General features: G+C 39.7%; 2 protein-coding genes and 1 long non-coding RNA gene across 5 annotated transcripts in view; all 3 read left to right on the forward strand.

Moving 5' to 3' along the window:
• Nucleotides 1–8,551, forward strand: part of LOC106910999 (actin-related protein 2/3 complex subunit 1A-A) — a 24,684-nt gene extending 16,133 nt beyond the window's left edge. For both annotated transcript variants that reach the window (XM_088007973.1, XM_088007974.1), the window contains exons 5-10: nt 1,180–1,287; nt 1,499–1,705; nt 1,797–1,872; nt 2,113–2,303; nt 4,348–4,438; nt 8,369–8,551. In XM_088007973.1, coding sequence (XP_087864099.1) covers nt 1,180–1,287; nt 1,499–1,705; nt 1,797–1,872; nt 2,113–2,303; nt 4,348–4,438; nt 8,369–8,374 — 679 coding nt within the window. In that variant the 3' untranslated portion in view covers nt 8,375–8,551. The remainder of the gene's footprint in view (nt 1–1,179; nt 1,288–1,498; nt 1,706–1,796; nt 1,873–2,112; nt 2,304–4,347; nt 4,439–8,368) is intronic.
• Nucleotides 8,552–8,699: 148 nt separating this feature from the next.
• Nucleotides 8,700–22,377, forward strand: part of LOC106905408 (protein TANC2-like) — a 51,681-nt gene continuing 38,003 nt past the window's right edge. For both annotated transcript variants that reach the window (XM_088007975.1, XM_088007976.1), the window contains exons 1-3: nt 8,700–9,800; nt 14,928–15,019; nt 15,415–15,522. In XM_088007975.1, the coding sequence (XP_087864101.1) occupies nt 14,962–15,019; nt 15,415–15,522 (166 nt within the window). In that variant the 5' untranslated portion in view covers nt 8,700–9,800; nt 14,928–14,961. The remainder of the gene's footprint in view (nt 9,801–14,927; nt 15,020–15,414; nt 15,523–22,377) is intronic.
• On the forward strand, nt 17,711–21,567 carry LOC148157809 (uncharacterized). The gene is made up of 3 exons (XR_015764039.1): nt 17,711–19,820; nt 20,510–20,633; nt 20,936–21,567. It is a non-coding gene; the product is annotated as an uncharacterized LOC148157809 (long non-coding RNA).

The raw sequence follows: 22,377 nt of genomic DNA on the forward strand, positions 1-22,377 counted from the left end.
TGGACTTTGTGAACTTCATTATTAAAACCATCTTTTTCACTGCAACCTGGGTCCACCGTGTCTCATCCTGACCACAAAACCACAATTCATGACAGAAGAACCCAACCAGAACTACGGAGAGGTCTGTGCTAATGAAAGGAAGATGACAACCTGCTCAATGGATTATTAAAGAATATTATGATACATTGGCTCAACCCTACTACTCGAGGAAGCCTCAAAATGTATCGTCACTCTGCGGGACTGGTCACCTCTAATTCCTACAATGGACTTGACTTTGCTGATGGAGGAGGTTGAATGGCAATGCCAGGCAATGTTTGCAGTGATGATCAGCGAGCCACTTATGCCAAACATTCTAGCCTTCTGCTCTCCATCCTCCTCCACAGCTCCAGTCCTTTCTCTGTGTCATGGACCAGTTTGCAGCATCAGCCCAAGGAAGTGGGCCTCCCAGTGCGCCATCTGAGCTTCCCAGTGCTCCGTGCAGAGCTAAGCTAGGCTCCCCAAACCTGAACCAGCTAGACTCCCCGGGCCGCCCTCCACACCCTCTTCATGGCAGCCTTTTCTTTCTCTCCTCAATAATAAACTGCCTACTCCTCTATCTAGCCTATGTATTAATATAACATAGCATTCTTGCTTAGTTTCCTCTGTTCTGCATGTCAAAACCCTAAGCTTGTTAAACATGCCAAAGAAGTCTAAATTTTGGATCAGGGTTGGGCTATTGATTTCAACATTAATCTGCACTCTGCTGCCACACTGGAGACTGGAATTAAAAGAGCTGTTTTAGCCAAAGTTTGAATGTGCTTTTGAACCAGACATGCTCTAAAGCGTCCTGCCAATAAGTCTTCCATATGTTGTCAGCAAGATGCATTTAATTCACTGTGTGAAAAGTTGAAAAGTAAACTAATTAAATACGTACAGTGGAAAATGGAAAAAAGTTACGCTACAGTAATACTATTGGAAACACTAAGCATTAATTTGTGCCACAAATTGCAATCAAATACATTGGGAAAGACCTTTTTCATGCAATATTTGCACATTGACCTTATAAAATTGTTTATTTCCATGTTTTTTGCCAGTCTCGGCAGGATTTGTACTCTATAATTATATAAATGTGGATTATTATTTGATAAGCAGATTGTTAGGATTTTCAGCAGATCAGACACAGAGTTTTGTCTATCTCAGGTGGCTGAGCAAGCACATTAAGAAGTCCATCCGTTCAACAGTTCTCAGTCTGGACTGGCATCCCAACAACATTCTACTGGCAGCTGGGTCTGCAGATCTTCACTGCAGGTAAGACTAGACTCCTACCTTTATATATCAGCTAAGAAACAAAAACATTCACATTTTTTGTGACAGTTTTAAACCCTTTCTGACTTATTTTTAAAAGTTAATGTTGCTATATGAAAATGTTCTTTCAACTGGCTTAGATCAATGTAGCTGTTAAAGCTGTTGCAAAACTGCTGTAAACCAGCAGATGCTAGCAGCTCTCTGTACTTCTCAGGATTTTCTCAACCTACATCAAGGACATCGAGGACAAACCAGGCCCCACAGCTTGGGGGGCCAAGATGCCTTTTGGGGAGTTGCTGCTGGAGCATAAAGACTGTGGTGGGTGGGTGCACAGTGTCTCCTTCTCCCCTAGTGGAGACCAATTGGCCTGGGTGGCTCACAACAGCAGCCTCACTGTGGCTGATGCGGCACAGGGGAAGGAGTGAGTATAGTTATTCTTCATCTGAAAAACCAATGAGTGCTAAATAATGCAGTCTATATCGTATTACAGCCTATCTCATCCTTGTACTCAGGGTAACCCAGCTAACCACAGACCTTCTGCCACTGCTGAGTGTACTTTATGTCAACCCTACAGATATTGTTGCTGCGGTAAATTATACCTGCTCACTGCTTGTTTGTATTGTGTGATACAGAAACATTTCAGTGTTTGACACATTCAAACATATTCAAACATTGGAGAAAACCAAAAAATGTTAAGAACCTGGGATCCTGACAACTCCCAGTAATTTTTCCCTGACTTTAAAACTTTAAAAATGCATTATGAACACAAACATATTTTCATTGGTGGCTTTGACTTTGACTTGATTTATTCTCCTCTGTCTATTTCAGGGCCATGATTGTTGCCCTTACCTGTTTACCTACACAGGTCCACATGCCCTGGAGTGTGTGAGGAAGCTGGATATCCCAAAGCAGACATCAAAGGGCAGTTTGTCAGCCATGCAGCATTTCCGTAACCTGGACAAGAAGGCCACTGAGGAGGATAACAATGAGTTGGAAACTCTTCATCAGAACAGCATCATGTAGGAGACACTGCCTCTCTCTCTCTCCGTCCTACTATCATCATCAAACTTTAGTTAAACCCCTTTTATTTAGATAGATTAAATTCCATTTATCTACCTAGCCTATATTCAAAATATATATCCTCTAAAGGCACATTGCAAAAAAAAGTTAATTCAATCCAATAATACAGACAGATTCAGAGTTAATTTAGATGGCAAAACATGAGTGAATCAATGTTGAAACGTTAAACAGAAACAGTGAATCCACGTTGAAGCCTGACATTGAAACAATATTGAAAGTGGTCGGTGACATGACTGACACCATATCAGTGTTGATTCAACCATCACCTGAATGTGGATCTACATGCACATTTTAGTTTTACATTAAATCAATGTTAGGACTCAATGCTAATTCAACCTCCACCTATTCCATCTGCATGCATATTTGTATTGATTTTATATTGAATCAAGGATATGGGATCAATATTGATTCATGTATATTTTTGGTATGATAAGTCTACATCATAACATATCATTAAAAGTTTATGCACTGGTGTTAAATGCACAATTTTATTGGCAAATGTTGGGCATTATGTCATTCAAAATTATTTACCATATTTTCAAAAATGTGTGTATATAAACTAAAAACAACATGGCATTAATATTACATTTTATTTAAGATAACAGGCACAGATCTGAAAGCATATTTCACTCCTTTTTGACTGTCACAACAACAATCTATTGACCATAACAGAGTCCATGAAGTGAAGCCTTGTACTGTATGAACCAAGAAAATAGTATGAGTTGGGGTAAGTCAGCTCTGGGTGAGTACACCCAGAGCTGGTTGGCATCACTTTGGATGATGCCAACCAGATTGGACTGTTGTACTCCATACCTCCCGCTCTGGTGCGTAGTGAAGCCACTTCTTGACAGTTTTCCTGTAGTCCTGGTCAGTCAGCTTTGGGTCAAACGGCCGAGCAGCAGCTGAAAAATACAAAAATAAGAGTGAGGAAGGCACCTGTTTGGACCTGTTAGAAAGACAAAAATTTGAAAAATTTTGAAACATGTTAAAATATTAAATAATGTACTGGTTATTGGTCTGAGAACAAACATAGAGACCGTACAGTTCCACTTGAATGCTAGCCGCTAAATTAATAAGAACACACTATTGAATATTCATGAATATGTATCTTACGTTACTTGATATATATAATCACATTTACCTATTGGGCTGCAGCATAGACACAAAACAATGTAGTTTTTGTTTTCAATAAACACAGTTAAGATGAGAATAATATTTCCAAACTTGCCGCAAAAGTGCTCAGAGTAGAATTCAATTCAGAACCAGTTTGCAAACAAGTCAGCAGCAAAAGGGCCGTGTGTTTAGGACATACCATTAGTATAAAAAGAGGGAGGCAGACTGCTCCACTGCTTGTAGTGACTTGTAGACATTTTTATGTCAACACATTTTGCACAGCCAGTAATAATATTTACAAACAAGAAAATGTACAAAAAAGGAATCACAACTGACTGTTCTCAACGTAGAGCACAAGGAGGAGGAGGGAAGGGGACGCATTGTGACAAACATCATACATTAATTCAACACTGATTACCAGTTCTTCCCAACCATGGCCATTAAGGTGCACTGACTGCATATTTTGGATGTTCCCCTCTTTCAACACACGCTATTCAGATATTGCAATTGAGCAAAATCAATTGAAGCAGGGGAATGCCTAAAACCTGCAAATAAAGTGTGCCCTGAGGACGAGGATGAAAAACGAGGATTAGACGCTGGCTTTTTAATTAGAATTAAAATAGAATTAATAATTAGAATTAAAATGTCAACAACATTGATTCAATTACATCTTTTCAACATTGGTTAATTGGCTAGAATTTGATGATTGATTGTTGATCCACCGTCAATCGTCGACCTCAATCAAAAATCAACCTTTTTGTTCATAATTTAACATTGAGTTATTGCTTGCTATCTGCTTTCAACATTTGGTCACTGTTTGGGAGGTACAACTAGCATTTCTCACAACTGTAATATGTTTTTGACCTACAGGCAGCTGTGTGTTGTATCAGGGGAGAAATCCAAAGTGGAAAAGTACAGCAGTGTAGGCCTGGATGGAGCCATGGTGATCTGGGATTTTAAGGTACTATGTCAAGTTAAAGCTGTAAGCAGCATTGGGCAGCCCTCAGTGCTCAGCGCCATTCCAGCCTCTCGATGTTCTTCGATAGGTAGTACATTTGGCGAATCTTGCAATTCACCTTCTGTCCAGTTTAATACAAGTCTAGCGCCAACTCTTTAAAGTTGGGTTGAAAACCACCCTTCCAGTAAGTGCTGATAACTTTCTGTTTTATGGCGAATGATTGGCAAGGACTTGCCCCAGGCTTTTGAAAACATCACGTGTGGTTAACAGTTAGTGGATAGAGTTTCAATCATATGTCATGCACAGGGAGAAGCTGGAGGAATAATACTCATAAGAGAACAAAAGAAGCACTAATTTGGAGGCCTAAATGTGGGACCTGAGTGGTATGATCTAAATAAAACCAAGGTAGCAAATGTGAGCAGGTTTTAAAAATGAGCCAATTAAGATTGACAATTTATTACAAAATAAGTCTCTAAAAAAATGCAGGGCAATGTCACGCAACCTCTGTGGAAAGAAGCTGGAGATAAAGTCTTAGAGAAGGGAAGTGGCGCCGACATTCCATCCTCTCCAGAATTTCTCTGCCACTTGGCCAGCGCTCATCATCCAGGGCCTGGTCCTCCCTTGCCAGCATTCCTCTTTGGCCACCTCCAGCGATCGCCAATGCTGGGTCTAAGGCGTTCTGCCCACACCGCCAGATCTGGGCAACTACACACCTGCCAGCTGTGTGCGATCCGCGTTTACTGGTGCCACATCTCCCAGATCGGTGCACTTTGCCCCTCCGCTTTGCTAGTCCTGCAACTTGTCCCTGGCCGCCAGCAATAGCAATAGCTATTGCCGGATGCGACACTCTGCCCAGCACTCTGTGTCCTTCTCTCCGTCCGCCTCTCTCAACCAATCCTGCCAATTTCCTGTTTGTACACTGCTCAAATAGGGAACACCTGTGCCAGCCAAAGTGGGCGTCTCCGGCGGGCCGTGGGTGGTAACGCCACCCTCAAAGATAAACACAAAAAATGAGGAAACACAGCAAACCAAAAAATAAACTCAAAATAATGTAACAACAAATGTAAATAACTTCAAAATATCACAACAATGTAAGACTCGTGGGTGTTCAGATACTGTGATTGTCCTTTGTAGAATAATCCACAGAAATAATTGAGCTCTTTCTCGGTGTAAAACATTTAATTTATTTTCCGCTACTCAATCAGCTGTCACCAAACTCAACTGACCTGCACTTAGCTGTTCCCGAACGTTTGCTCCTCTCCCCCATCCAGGGAGCCTTTCAAAATAAAACATTTTATATTCTAATAACTCCAAGTTTTACTCTTACACATACAAGGCAATTCCCCTTCCCCCACTGGTCACTCATGGGAGCTCATAGGAGTTCTCAGATTCACTAAGATAGTGAATCTGAGACTCACTGTCTCAGATTATCTTAAATTCTGTGTAGACGTGGTGCCGGCCTCAAACCCCTAAGACTGTTCGATGTTACCCAAATAACAAAGCATAGGTAACACAAGGAGTTATGACTGTCCTCATCCCGAAGTAGGCCTACAGGACTAAAGATGAGAAGATAAAGGCAGCATATAGGGAGGTAAAACATTGCCTGAAGAAGGCAAAAGACTGCTACAGGAGGAAAGTGGAGCAGAAGCTCAGGGAGAACTGCTAGAGTGATGTCTGGGATGGTTTCAAACCATTACAGTTTTACAAGTACAAAATGTTCGAAAACTACTAGTTATAACTAGTCCAATATGTTCTACTATTGTTCGTTTTAGCTCAAGGCTTGAGGTAAAACGAAAAATCTTAATGACTCTTTTGTTACAGCATTTGACAGTATAATAACACTTGATGATAAAATGTATAACTGGTGCTACATGTTACAGTTTACTTGAGGAAAGGGACCATATTAATGACAATTATGGTCTCATGACATAATCATGTCATGACTATGTCATGACATAGTCATGACATGACTATGTCATGTCATGACTATGACATGACATGACATAGTCATTTGTTATTAGTTAATAACAAATAACTAATTTGTTATTAGTTAAGACTAATAACAAATGACAGAGTAATCTAATAATACACAGAGATATGACATACTTTAAAAATATCAACTTTGTATTAAAAGTGTCCTCATTTACCAAATGATACTTACTGACAACAGTCAAACATTCATGAAGACTCCTTTATGTTCATGACAGGTGTTATGTCATGTTTATGACAATGTCATGTCAGTCTTATGTACAGCACCTGCTTCACGGCAGATGCTGCCCCAATCCGCCTGTCGATCTCCCGCTCTCTTCTTCCCTCATTCGTGAACAAGATCCCCAGATACTTAAACTCCTCCACTTGAGGCAGGACGACCCCCCTGACCCGGAGAACGCACTCTACCCTTTTCGGGCTCAAGACCAGGGCCTTGGATTTGGAGGCACTGATCCTCATCCCGGCCGCTTCACACTCAGCTGCAAACTGCTCCAGTGAGAGCTGCAGATCACGACCTGATGAAGCCAGCAGGACCACATCGTCTGCAAAAAGCAGAGATGCGATCCTAAGGCCACCAAAACGGATCCCCTCAACACCTCTGCTGCGCCTAGAAATTCTGTCTATGAAAGTAATGAACAGAATCGGTGACAAAGGGCAGCCTTGGCGAAGTCCAACCCTCACTGGAAACGAGCCCAACTTACTGCCGGCAATGCGGACCAGACTCTGACACCGGTCATACAGGGTCCTGACAGCCCGCATCAAAGGGCCCGGTACCCCATACTCCTGGAGAACCCCCCACAAGTCCCCCTAGGGACACGGTCGAACGCCTTCTCCAAGTCCACAAAACACATGTACACTGGTTGGGCGAACTCCCATGCACCCTCCAGGACCCTGTTGATGGTGTAGAGGTGTAGGGATGTTAAGGTTATTTTTTTTGTTTTGGTTTTTTTTTATTTTTTTTATTTAATGCTTTAAGTGTCTGATGCATATCTAGAGTACTGTGTGGGATACAGAAATGACCCAAAGGGATTAATAAAGTTTATGTCTGTCTTTCTATATATTCCTTCCAATGATCAGCACTCATCACATTCATATTGTCAGTTGGTAATGTCACCTTAGTCCCACTGCTTTTGAACAGGAACTCATCTGTTTTACTGAGTAGTTGTCTTCCTTCTACTCTTTCATTCATACTAATTTAAGCCTGTGTCTGATGACATAGAACAACATGAGGCTGATTGCTTCTCTTAACACTGACGTGGGTGTGGCAAAATGGCAAAGTCCAATCTTTTGTTATTAGATGATGAGTTTGGTGCATCATCTACTTTGCACCAAATTGGACATAAATGACCTTCATTAACCTCTAAAGAGGCAAATAGAATTATACTGGAATTTGACTCCAGTGTGCCCCATGGAATACTCCAACAGCCATATTTCCCTGATATATCATCTGTACCAGATTATTTGAGCATTAAAGGAGTACTGGTACACACATTGGTTCCTTCCACTCAGAGTAGAAACTGAGGATTATTAGGTGACTCCTTCAGCTTCTCCCTGTGTATGATATAAGGTTGAAACTGTATACATACCCATGAAAACCACACATGATGCATTCAGAAGCCTACAGGAAGACCTCACCAATTATTCACCATGAAACAGGAAGTGAGAATAACTCTTCTGCACAAGATCAGTTTTTAGTGAAACCTTAGAGACTTTTTGCTAGAGTCATACTGAACTGGACTGATTGCTATTTTCAAGATTCACCAAATGCTCTGCCAAGGGGACAAGTGAGAGCATTTCTGACAGCGATGGATGGCGAGGCAGGAAAACCTGTAGCCACCACAGTCACAGCGGCTGTTTGCTGCTATAATTATCATTATTATTGCTGACTGATGATCAAAACACTATTTTTGGATCATTTAATATGTTTTCTTCCTTGTTTTGCAGGACTGAATCAAGATGGGCCTACTTATTTTTCTAAAGTTTCTGCAGAACCATTGTGTTTCATAAACAGACAGTTTGCTGTTCTTTGTTTTTGCTTTGAAGAACTGGAAAATACTATCATCACTAGGGGAGCTGCATTTTTATGTGGATCAAAAGAATAATAAATAAAGCTTTCTTATTATTTTATATTGTAGCATCATTCTGTGGAAACAGTCCTTCAGAACTGTAATACATCAATTACATAACATTCAGTTCCTCATTAGAGACAAGACAATGTACACAGTGTCATTTATTATGTCCATGGGTAAAGACATTTCTAATTTGACCATGTGATAGTCTTGGTTGCAGGGATGTCCTCCATGCACTTGAGGATGTACTCAGGCACAGATTAAAAGTAATGAGGCTCTGTCAATGCTTTAATTTTTTTTTTTTTTTTTTTTTTTTTTTGCTTAAATGTCATCATTTGCTTCAAATACTGGACTGACGGGAACAAAAAATATTAGGGCAGGACTTCTATATTTAGTGACTTGTAGAATGGAATCTGTTAAGGGATAACCGTAGTCTTGTGTCTGAGTGAAAAAAATAACAAAAATTCTGACACAGGTATGCAGATTTATTTGGTCGTATTTGTTTCAGATCATTTGGGACAAAACTAAGTGTAAGATTTTTTAAAGTGTGACTCAAAGAATACAATTTATATCTTGTACTTTAGAATTTGAAGTGGTGTAACTGCTGTTTTGTATTTGTGAAAGATTGAAAAACATCCACCATTGCAAAACTTTTAAAGTTTTTTCTTTTCTTTTTTTTTTTTTCCTGAAAATTAAACTCCTCAGTTACAAGGCAAGGTACAAACGTTTGCACTGAGAATGCCTCCATACTACTGTCCTTGCTGAGCAGCACTCACCGACTCTTTCATTTTTCTGGGTGCAGGTGTCCCTTTGACCACTAGATGTCCTTATTCAATCAGTTTTCGCTTGACAGATGCCGCTTCGGGGGTAGTGTGAGGTGGGTCGGGGGGGATGGGGGGGAAGGAAAGGAGGTTCTACTGTTGTCCGTGGCTCGGACCAAAGCGGAGTCAGTGTGTTAACCACGCCCCTCTCATGAATAATACCACACCTCCCGTTGAACAGGAGGAGGCTAGTGCCAGAAAGAAATCTCCAGACGTCAGCGCTTGCTCACTCGTGGACGGAGATTTTCGGTCATAATATCACCATCCGTGAAGGATAAGGGTACTCTTATTTCCGGTGATGAAATGGGCGTAGGAAGACAATGGAATCCGCCTTATGTACTTCGACTCCGCTGGTTTCCGCCGGGTATTTACGGAGGAGGACACATTAAGGGGTGGAAATTAGCACAGACGGCCGTGACCAACATATTATCTACCAGTCAGACGTTGTTTTTATCGCACGTGTATTGAGGAAAAACATTAGTTGAGGTGGGTTTACTGTATGTTCAAGGGCTTATTTCAGTGTGTGTGCGTTGTGTGAAACCTATGTGTGACCGAAGGAAGGATGTTATTGTAAAGAGCTTTGTGCTTGTGCTTTCATTGAGCGTCTGCGTTTGTACGTGCATGTTCGTGTGAACAAATCCTACGCCATCACATCTTTCAAATTCATCAAAACGAAATGCGCCCAAGCCTTTGTAATAATTATATTCAAATCAAAAATTATAAGTGAACTGAGGTTGATACACTGAACAGAATGATCTGGATGTTTAATTTGAGATCAGTAATATTGCTTGTGTTGATGAATGTTATAGTAGTCACTTTGTGCTTATCTCAGCAGATCAGTGCTGAATGACCACAGGGAGTTCATATCCCTTTAAAATGTGCAATGAATACATGAAGATAATGCAAGTATTTCCATATACTGTCCGTGATGCTAGAGTCTCTTTTCTGTGACATGGTGCCTGTAGTGTGCGACTGTTTCACTTGTAGTTGTAAAAAAACAAACAAACAAACAAACAAAAAGCAACAACAACAAAAACAACAACAACAACACTGTAGTTCTGATAAGACTGGAAATAGACTAATGGTGTATTGGGCTGGATGTTTGTGAGGCAGCTGGAGATTTACAATTGTTTTGACAGGAAACACCAATCCTTTGTTTGGATACTGCAAGAATAATGTTCACACTTTGGAACATTTCTGGCACTGTTCAATTTCACAGGGTAAGTAATATGAACCTGAATTCATATTAAGTTCTTATTATATATCATGCTCACGGAGAATCTAATACCACATGAACAAATTGTTTATTGAGGTCCTTTGTATTCCCCGCCTTGTGTTGCTAGACAGTAGTAATGCAAATGGATGTAATCCCATAGTAATCTCCTTTATCCTGTACTTCATTGTTGGGGTTTAACCCTGCTTCAGTTAACTTCCCCCCAAATATCCCTTTGTCTAGTATTAGTTTAATTAGATGACTCACAACCCCATACCCCCCAGAACAAATGGAGAGACTGCAATACCTGTTATGTTGACTTGATTGTGTGCTGTCCTTTAGGTTAAGTCCACATGTTTAATCTGAAAGCCGTTTTTAAGTAGAAAACTGGCAATTTATTGGCAGCTACACAGTGGTACATTGATACACAGTTCAGTCTGATTTATATGTAATACAAGACAATCCCCTTGAGTTTATAGTTCCCCCTGGTCAGAAGTTATCTTTGTTAGGAAGCACACCAACTGCAGCAGCATGCCATCGACCTTGCAGCAACCTCTCTTTCTGACTGTGAAAGTGCAAACTAGTCCCTCTTAAAAGGACGGAATGGTGTGTGTGGCCATACATCCATAGGGTCAGCTGTTGCTGATTGGGACTGTACTTTACCCCAGGCACAGCTGGGGTAAAGTTGATGCTCCTTAGAACAAGTGTGGGAGTTGTGGGAATTTATTTCCAAGATTTAAGTTAACTTTATGGTTATTAATTCCAACACCAAACAATTCGAACAACATGTTCCATTCAATTTCAGTCCAATTCGGTTTATTGTTGTAGCACCAATTTACCACTGATGTCATCACAATGCACTTTACAAAAATGGGTTACCAATGCTGTAAACACACCCAAAACATTATAGAGATTCTGGTACTGGTACCATGTTTTATACTTCTCTGTATATTCCGACTGTTTTTTTTTTCTAACAAAAAGTAGTTTGCATTTGCTTGTAAAATAAAGCATCTGTTTTTAATTTTTCACTCACTTTTTAACTGTTGTTTAAAACAAATCTATATTATTTATTTATAACACATTTACTACCCAGTACAGATAATCTGGTGATGATAGTTATAAGAAATGTCCAGATAAATCACATATGTATGTATTAGTATTCTTCCAAGAAAAAGAGAGATTTGGAGGAAGTATTTGCCAAACAATTTCTGTGTGTTGATGCAGAATTTATGTAAATTGATGTAAGTTAAGGGTGAGGCCAAAAAAACATGTAGTTTCAGGGTGGCACATAGGCCAGCAATAGAACATGCACCCCCATATGGGAAGCCTAGTCTGGGGTTGCAGTCCTGACCTCAGGGCATTTGATAAACATGTATATTTCCCCATTCTCTCTCTGCTACTTTCACATCTAAATAGGGGTCCACTGATTACTCAGCTAGCTGGTAAATTGGCCACGATCTCCTCAGTTTTGTTAGATGGGTCACTGACTGATACTTGTGAAACCGATCTTACCCACCGATCTTATTTACTGCAGCAAAGATTTAAATATCAACCACTGCACTCTTTTGCTCTGGCATGACAGAGGTTTGATTGACAGACCCAGCCACCAGGTCATGTCTGTACATTTGTAGTTAACAATAGTGATCCCACTGTTGCCATCTCAGTGACTTCTTTGCTATATTTAGCAACATTTCAGAAACACAAAAAGTTAATATTGGCCAAAATTAGAATTAGCAGTTCAGGCTATCGCTGATCTCTCTCTCTGTCTCTCATATTGTGATGGAAGGTCATATCTGTGTTGTGAGGTAAGGACACCTACAACCATATACAAAAAAAGTTCAAATTTCTCACATCTGATGGACTTGATGGCCATGTTTGCATCTCAAGTCTTATTTGCTTTGTAAATTAGATCCTGAAATATATATATACTTAGTACATTAGTATATTTACTTAAGCAACATGATTTTATATGGTTATGTTCAATGACCAGAAAATATTTCTGAAAACAGAATATTCTTCACAATATGTGGCTTTCTTTAACTTTCCAGAACTTTCCAGGAGCTTTGGTGATTTGATCCCCTCTCAGGACTCACATTAGAGCTTTCCTTCAAACACAACAGCTGCATGACAGATGTTCAGTAAAAAAGAAAAAAGTCAGATGAGACCCACTTTATACTAATTGCCCACCACCAAACACATAAAAGTTGTCTAGTGACTGAGAAAGTGGAGATTTTAGCAGCCAAAAACCATCATCACAAGGACAAATCAGAAACCCTGGATGAAAAAGGAGGTGTTTGAGATGCTGAAAGCATGAAACTCTACTTTGAAATGTGGGGACAGAGAAGTGCTCAGGTCATCCAGAGCCAACCTAAACCACGCCATCAGAGTTGAAAAATATGCCTATAATCAGAAAATTCATAAAGTTTTCCATGAATCGGTAAACCCCAGGCACATGTGGCAAGGCCATTCAAATGCACGGGAGCGAAGCTGGTGAGGCAGCAGCCAGCTGAGCCTCACCTTGGATTGTGCAACCTCTCGCTAACTGTGCTGGCTGCCACTCTATGGGAGAATGTCTGCTTGTCCCAGAAAACTTGCTAAGCCTGGTGGTCGGGGCACCAAGGTAGAGTTCACTGTGGTTCACTGTGTTTTTGTATTAAAAGATGCTAAGTAGGCAGGAAAAGTAAAAATATTACTGGGTAGTTGCGGGAAAACATCACCAGGGTAATGCTATGTAAACCCACAAGTTTTAAAAATAACAAATTGAAAAATACAATTAAACTGAATATCAAATTATTTGCACTTCTGTTTAATCCAAATTAAGTCAGCTGCTCCATAAGGCCCACCAGGGCTACAGGGGCCCCATAAATGATATTTTAACACAGACCACAGATACATAAATGTAACATTTGTTTATTGAGATTATCAAGGCTGCTAAGTTTGATGTAATGGTTTCGGCATGCATAAATTACTGGGTATTTATGTTACGGGAAGTCATCGCCGTAACATAATTACGGCAATGACCTCAATTTTGGTACCAAAATTGATAGAAATTTAATTTATGTAGCTTTAATAGCTCTTGGGGAAACCCTGGGTATTAATGCAATATCTTCTCTTTGGGATCTTCTAATGGTTTGTCGTTGCTGGTTGTACAGAACTCAAAATGCAATTTAAACCCACAACTATAGAGTCTTAAAACCAAATAATAATAATAAAATACAATTAAAATGAATATCAATTATTTGCACTTGTGTTTAAGCCAAATTATTTTATTGAGAATATCAATGCAGCTAAATTTGATCTAATTGTTTCAGCATACAAAATAAAAAAAAAATAAATGTTTAATATTTAAATGTAAGAGTTTAAGGAGCTGGAAAGCTTACTCTGTAAAAGTTCAAATAGTTAAGATTGTTTTGTTACTATGGCAACAACTTGATGCCAAATTTAATCTTTGAGTTTGAACTCTGTTTGTTCACAAATATATCTGAGTAAACTACAATTATCACTACTCTCACCTAGAATAGGGTACTAAGGCAATGGATTTATACTAAATCCATGGTGAAATGCTGTTAGTGGTGCTGATGTTTTTAGCAGCAAGAGGGGCCCCTGAGTCAAATTCTGCTCAAGGCCTCATACAACCTTGGACCAGCCCTGCACGATGAGCTAAATCTGATGCACTGTGCATCTATGCTGGATATAAAGGGACAAAGGGGAAATTGAATTTATGTAGCTTTAATAGCACTAACATTTTGTGTCTGAGTTTTTAATAAGCACCACAGAAAGTGTTTTAAGCTTCATGGGACGAGTTTTTCTGATCTTGCGGTCTCTCGCATTAACTCTGGCTGACTAAGTGGAACAAAGCATTTGATATGGTTTGATGCATCGTGTAACCGGAAAAATAATAATAAAATAAAATGTCAGCATGCTGCATGACTATGAGGCAAACGTCAAAGCTCCTCAGTAGGCTGAACTGCTTAACCACTAATACACTGTCCAACCAGGACCACATACATAATATTTATCAGTACAGACACAGAGTCATGCTGGGCAGCGTGTTGAGATGTAAACATACACGACGCACATAATTCTTTGTTCACAAAGACAAATCATTCTAACTGCTCGCTCATTGCACACTACTGAAAGCACAGGTAAAGCTTGGTGGACCGCCAGGCTTATAATACACTTGGAGAAACCCTGGGTATTAATGCAATATCTTCTCTTTGGGATCTTCTGATGGTTTGTCTTTGCTGGTTGTACAGAACTCAAAGCTATAATACACATTTACATAATGGAAATGTATTTAATTTGAAATTAAGATACTGTGATAAAAAAAAGCATGCTTTTTAAGATGTCAGTCAGTTCTTGAACCCAGTCAGAAAAGCTTTTTGTCCTTTTTTCCCCAGGGACTATCAGCAGGAAACATATTAATATGCAACTATGTTCCGAAACAGCCTGAAGATGCTGCTTGGAAGCAGGAGTCGCAAGCTGAACAACGGTCTGTATATCCACCATCTTTTACTTTGTTCAGATGTTGCTGTCTGTCACAATTTCCAGTGACTGTCATAAACCTCACAGTGTTTTATTGGGATTTAGCGTTCATCCTCACCACCTCTCATTCACCACATCATGACAGTTCTGTTCCTCTTTGGTATAAATCTGTCAGGAATGGGCATCTCCAGTCTTCGAGTGCCACTCTTCTGACACTTTTGGATACATCCCTATTCAAACATACCTGAATCAAATGAATAGTTTTTGCAAAACTTGCTGACATTCCAACCTGGTAATTCAGCTGTTTAAAGCGTGTTGGGGCAGGGATTCATTGTCTAAGTCTTAAAATTTTTATCCAGCTGACTGTGCTTCCTTTCTGACTGGTTTTCTGCTGACTAACAGATGACAGCAGCATTGATTCGGACGCCACAGACATCAGGATGACGAAGGGCTTTACTCGCTCACTGCCTTCCTCTCCCCTTCTCAGTCTTCGCCTGGCCAAGAGAAATGGTAGGACTGTTTTTTCTGTCGGTCAGTAGCAAAGAAATACTCTCAACATTAAGGCCCCATGCCTCCCTCTCATGCTGCCACAAACAGCCTCTGATAGAAATCTGTCTAAATCAAACTATAAGGGGCTTGATTGTGAACCCCTTATAGTGGTTTAAAAAATGAATATCATGATGGAGTATATTTCTGAGTACACCAGACAGGGACTGATAAAACAGCTCTGTTTTGCTCTTGTGTTTGCTGTGGGATTTAGATCTGCACCCTCCACAAAATCTTGACGACCTCTAACCCTTCCTTCGATCATTTTTGTGCCCATTCGTGAGACAGTAATCAATGAAATGTAACTCCTGTCCTGCCTTACCTCTTTCTTCTTTCCAGGGTTGATTTGAAACACTTTCCTAAACATTACCATGTGGGGATCCCCACTTTCTGTTCTTGCTCTTTGCCCCTACCCTATTCACTAGTTCTCAAAACATAATCATTGTTGTGAGAGGGCTCCAGCATGTCCACTCATGCTCAGATTTTAGAGAGGCCCCTTTTTCCTCAATTGGTTTATTTTTCTTTATTTGTCTCAGTACTTGTTCATTCCTCTGTCCCTTCTGTCCCGGGTAGGTTCGTATAGTCTCTAATGTACCACAAACATGTCTTCTTCAGTTAATCATTGTCTTTGTTACAGATAAATTTTGGCACATTCTTCTTTAAAGCTACAGTATGTAATTTACAAACAAATGTTTTTTACTATGGATGCTCCAATCAGGTTTTATGCTTCTGATACTTATCCGATGCCGATCACCCATGAGTAGCGATCACTGTTGATCACCAGTACAGATTACATAGATTGTTAATTTTTTAATTTAGGTATAAATGGTTATGTGATCCAGCTAAAAGAACAATAAAATCACCTTAATTTAGTCAAAAACGTACAAAAAAGTGTGCAGGCACAATGCAGCAGCTATAAGATGACCTGCTTCCAGCAGCAAAATGACACCAATGATGGCTCACTTTCAAACTCAAGTAAAAATCACTAAGATGAAAAATCTTCTTTTTCTTCTTAAGAGGAATCACACAAGGTTGTCTTTATTTGAAATTAAATTAAATGAACTGTTTCACTGTAACTGACAGAATGTTGACCAGAGCTGCAGAGTTTTTTTGATAACAGACAACATGCACACTGATCCACTTCAGTAGTTGAGATGTTGTTGTTTGGAATTTACAAGATCTGGCCTTCATTCATGCATTGACATAAATCACAGGAACTGGCAAACTGCTGTCTGTGCTTAACTTGCCCAAGCTCTCCTGTGCTGCTCCCATCTGGCCGGTGGTGGAGCTGTACGGAATCCTCTCTGTTATCACTGGAGATCTTTGGTGGATCCCCGGTCACAGTCTATCCACATGCATTCATATCAGCATTTCACATTAAAGCATTAACTTCTCTGCATGTGACTCTTTTTCCTTTTTGAGTAAACATGGTTGAGTTGTCTTTCTAAACTTTCCTTTCGCTTCTCTGTGTGAGACAGATTATGCTCCCAGTTCAGCTCCTTCTGCAACCCTTCTGTGTGTGTATGAATGTCCCTCGTTTTGTTGGAGGAGGGGAGGTTTTGATGTGGAGTGAACAGAGTGGAAGGAGGTCGTCTTACAGCACAGTCTGCTGAAAGCAAGACTGACGAACACTTGGATTGTTTTCTTGTTTTTCACCCATGGCATTATCTAACCCACAACAGTTTTTTTACCTCAGTGATTAGTTGTTTTCTATATTACCAGTTTTGTTCAAGCTGTTGAAATAAAAATGTAGCTTCATTGAACAACTAAAGTATGACAGATCTGCTGTAAATTGGGTCAGACTCAATATCACTATTGCATTTTTGTGAATTCATCTTCTCAACAAAGAACTTTTGCTGATGTCATTTGCTGGAATCCCGCAGTCGTAGTGCTTTAAAACTGAAGGTCTTATATTTCTCTTCTTATCTTGGAGTCTATGTCTCGCCTTGTCTTGTCTTTTCTTTTCTTATCTTTTCTTCATCTGTGTATTCTGTTGAAGGAAGAGCTTTGGACCACAAAGAACCAGGTGATGGCAGCAGATGCTCCAAGATCTGCTGGATCTTGGAGCAGATCTTGTTAAATCGTTTTCTCTGTATTCTACATAAAAGCTGTAAAGTAGATTGGACTGCTCAGCAGAGATTTTGAAAGTGTGCACACACTCCAGGAGCAAGTGGTGTCAACACAGGAGGTCTTCCACCCAACAGTCATGGGTGCCAGCAAACACCTTCAATTGTGGTGGAGGTGTTTTGACACCAGAGGTGGTCACTCATGCCACGTCTGTCCTGCACTGTTTACTGAAGCGGTTGTGCTGTTGCCAATCCCAGGTGGAGAGCACACAGCTATGTGAGGAATGGACATTGTGCAGCTGATGCAACAGAGAGACAAAGGGGAGAACATAAGCAAGGTGAGGGTGGAGTACTGCATGTCAAAGTTTTAACATGCAGTCCAATAAAACCGAAACAAAGCTTCTTGAAAATCTTTTAATGAAAGTGCAAAGATCTTTAAGGTTTGATTTAACTAGTTTTACAGAACTTTTGCAAGGAGTTTACTGTCAAACTTTTATAAATGTGAAAAATTTCCAAATTATATACGTTGGAAGATACATGTGACCTGACTGTACAGACTCAGGTCACATTTCAAAATATCTGGTATACTGTGTTATTGTGATAACTAGAGATGTGCCGATCAGGTTTTTTCCTGCCGATTCCGATTCCGATCAACCATGAGGGTCGATCACAGATACCGATCACATAATTATTTTTTTAATCATAAGCATAACCGGTTACAATATGTGGAAAAAGGAACCATGAATTCAACTTAATTTAGACAAAAATTTGTTTTTAATAACTTTTTCCAAGAAGAAAACTAAACAAAACAGGCATTGTGCAAATTGTACTGCTATTGATAATACTATCTTTAACAGACTGATAACATATGAAGGCTCTGAAGAGGCTAAATAATACAAAGAGCCAAAATAAAACCTCTCAACATTGCCAAAAAAATTCAAGTATAAAACTTAACATTCAAAGGCAAAAACAGGTTCCATTACAATAAACAATCCAGAGTTACTGAATGAAAACTTCCTGTTAGCATGGCGGCTAGCTGATTACTGCTAGCTCTGATTGGCTGTTTCTGACTGAGCGGAGTAATTATGCAGATCAGGGAGGAGATCGATTATTTTTTTCAGAGATTATCTGTCTCATGTTAGGACAGCGAAAGTTTTAATATGTAGGTAAAATGTATTTTTTTTAGGTTAGATGCTGCAGCTTTTAGCAGGTTCGGTGTGAGAGTCACTACCAGGTGGAGCAGAAGCGAAGCTCCGTCTGTCAGATATTACTACCTGTAGCGTAGCAGCGGTTCAACAGTGAGAGCAGAACCAGCGTCTGACATCGCAGCTCGAAGACTTAAATAATTTTGCGGGTTATTTGTTTAGCTTTCTGACCGTCATGCTAATCCGGGTGAGTGTTTGTAGCTGTGCGCTGCTTTACCTGCTGTCTGATCCTCCGTATGTCTTTTTTACTGCAGTGAGCCTCGATGTAGCCAAACTCCGTCAAGTATGGCATTGTTTTTATGCCATATTAGATTTGTCGTGTTGATGCATTTAAAAGTGCTTCATCCCGAAGTAATTTTCCGCCGCAACACGCAAACTTCCCCATTCACTCAGTGCGCTATAGTTCCACATCGCTTCGGATTTGTTGCTGCGCGTTTGCGCAGAGTGAAGGGACCCTACACCAATATGCAGATCGGTACTCAACTTGCTGTTAAGTGAATTGTATGGAGTTAGATTTGTTTCACAATTATTCAATCAAAAAAAAAATCATGTCAAAGCAAAAATCACTAAGTTTTTTTTTTAAAACTTTTTTTTTTGTTTTTGGTTGAGTCTCTTTTTTTTGGTTGAAACTTTTTTTTTGGTTGAAACTTTTTTTTTGGTTGAAACTTTTTTTTTTGGTTGAGTCTCTTTTTTTTGGTTGAAACTTTTTTTTTGGTTGAAACTTTTTTTTTGGTTGAAACTTTTTTTTTTGGTTGAGTCGCTTTTTTTTGGTTGAAACTTTTTCTAAGTTTTTGGTTGAACTCGTTTTCTTGCTTATACAACTTTATTTGCTTTGGGGAAGCTTACATGAACATTCTGGGCGGGGCTTAAGGACGAGCGATGTAAGACGTGTTCCGATTGGTTAGCGCTGACTAAAGCGGATGACTCCCTGAGATCTCAGAACTCCGTCCCGAACTGCAGGGCTTCGGTGACGGGACACAGAATGTGAATGGTAAGTAATCTTCACAAAATTACACCGTTTAGCAGCTTCTAAAGTGTCCACCCTGTTTCAAAGAAGAAATCTTACTCAACTTATGACGACAGTCACATATTTTGTCTGCCGTGATCCCCGGTAGCATATTGTGCTAGCTAATGTTAGCACTAGGTAAAGTTCATAAACTAGGCTTGTGTAATATTCGCCTGTCTTTATGTTGAATTCGTTAACCAGCGCATCTCTGTTGAGTGGCATTAAGCGTGGAAAATACCAAATATATCTGGAGGAAATATGTGTTAAAAAAACTGTTGCGCAATCCTCAGTGTGTGTGTGTGTGTGTGTGTATTAACTAGCATTGAAGCTAAAATGGGAAAACAGCGGATCGTTGCACCAATGTTATCAGGTCCACATTAATCTGCACCACACGTCAAGTGACGGTGCAGATGATTTATTTACCAAGCACATAATCAGTGCTGTCGATGAGGGGAGGCAACGTAACTCTTAAATATGGATTTTCTTCCAGATGTAAAATGTAAAACTAAGCTGGTAGGTCACAGGCCGAAGGAGGATATTCACATAATTTCAGTTTTTTATTATTTGGTGGGTATGTGTCCTGTACTTAGTTTTATTCCGAATTACATGTAATATGCCTTTTGCTGTGTTATGATATTAAATTAATTTGGTGTTCTCCTAATTCCCCATTCTAGTATGACCAGCAGAGTGCAGCTGAAGCAGGACAGGCTTGTAGGTCTTACTGATTCCTCCAGCTGCTACAGACGATCAGAGCATGAGGATGGAGAGACCAGCAAGTGTTGAGTCAGAGAAGGTCAGGTAGGGAAGGAAGTGTTGCTTATAGGGGCCGTGTGTGTTTGGCTAAATATATTTTAACATACTAAATATTTCAGTTTACTCTCTCAGTAACTTCAGTGTTATACCTCTGCACTATTTTTTTGCAGTTTCTCTTATTGTGATACAGTAACTGTTTCACTTGAACATTTAATTTCCTGAGATATAGTCAATTTATTTTCAATTAAAACTCTTAAAAGACTTTAGGGCTTATTGGGTTTTGATTATGTTGTCTAGGTAAACATCATCACTTACTCGTACTTTTTTAATTCATTTTTGTTTTTCAGATTTGCGTCAAAGCTTCTTGATTCGTTTATGAGCCATGATTGAGACTCTCCATGATGTTCACCCAGGACAGAGGGGAACTGTTATCAACTCCACTCCATTGACCCCTTGAGACCTTCCTGTTGTTAAATTGCTTTTCCCTTGGATCCAAGCACCTGCACCTCGCTGACCAGTAGTGACCATCAGTCCACAGTCAACTGGATCATCACAACATTGACTAACTTTTTATTTACAATTAGGATCTGAAAACCAGAGGACCAGCTACGCAAAAATCTACCTGCAAACTTTAAGCAGCTACCCTGACACTGCAGTGATCCTGGACTGGGCTGAGCTGCTCTTCCTCTCTCCTCCAGAGTGACGAGTTTTCATCACCAGTAAAGACAAGTTTGAGTAACTGCTGGAAAGTGTATTGTATATTTTTAGTGTTCATTTCGTTATACTGTTTGGACTTAAAATAAAATGTAATCTCTTTTGTAATACTCTACATTTTACAAACCTTTTTCCCTTATCTCAGTTGTAACATTATGTGAAGTATTTGCATGTAATTCGGCCTTCAAGCGAGATATTAAAATTAAACGCTTTCAAGCAATATTTCATCTTTTCTAAAACAAAATACAGAAAATACTTTCACAAAGTGGCTTTATTTCTGTCATTCCTCTTGTGAGTTGTATAATGGAGTGTTATGGCCAGGTTACAAGTATTTTTAATTATCAGAATGCAGTCATATTAGGATCATAAAGATGCAATTTTACCAGAAGAACATCTTAAAATATGGGAAGTCATTTTATGGAGAAGTCTTGGCTCCCTCTGACGAAACCAGCTCAGTCCAGGTGGTTCCGATACATTCAGTGGTTAAGAGGATCAACTGGCCACCAGGTAAGCATTGATGTCAAAATAACAAACAGAGCTACTGATGTAGGAGTATTTTCCATGTTGAAGAAAAGCTAAGTTTATAATGGGAGAGGGAAAATGATGCGTTTAGGTCAGCCGATGTCTCCATCCAGGAAGCCACTAACACCAAACAGAACTCCAGTCCAGCTCCAGCTGCAGTGAGGATGAAAGAGGGAGAAATAACCGAACGGGAGAACACCAAATTAATTTAATATCATAACACAGCAAAAGGCATATTACATGTAATTCGGAATAAAACTAAGTACAGGACACATACCCACCAAATAATAAAAAACTGAAATTATGTGAATATCCTCCTTCGGCCTGTGACCTACCAGCTTAGTTTTACATTTTACATCTGGAAGAAAATCCATATTTAAGAGTTACGTTGCCTCCCCTCATCGACAGCACTGATTATGTGCTTGGTAAATAAATCATCTGCACCGTCACTTGACGTGTGGTGCAGATTAATGTGGACCTGATAACATTGGTGCAACGATCCGCTGTTTTCCCATTTTAGCTTCAATGCTAGTTAATACACACACACACACTG

The sequence above is a fragment of the Poecilia mexicana genome, unplaced genomic scaffold (genome assembly GCF_051168715.1).
Source record: "Poecilia mexicana isolate PSO_F unplaced genomic scaffold, ASM5116871v1 scaffold_8, whole genome shotgun sequence".
Classification (NCBI taxonomy): Eukaryota; Metazoa; Chordata; class Actinopteri; order Cyprinodontiformes; family Poeciliidae; genus Poecilia; species Poecilia mexicana.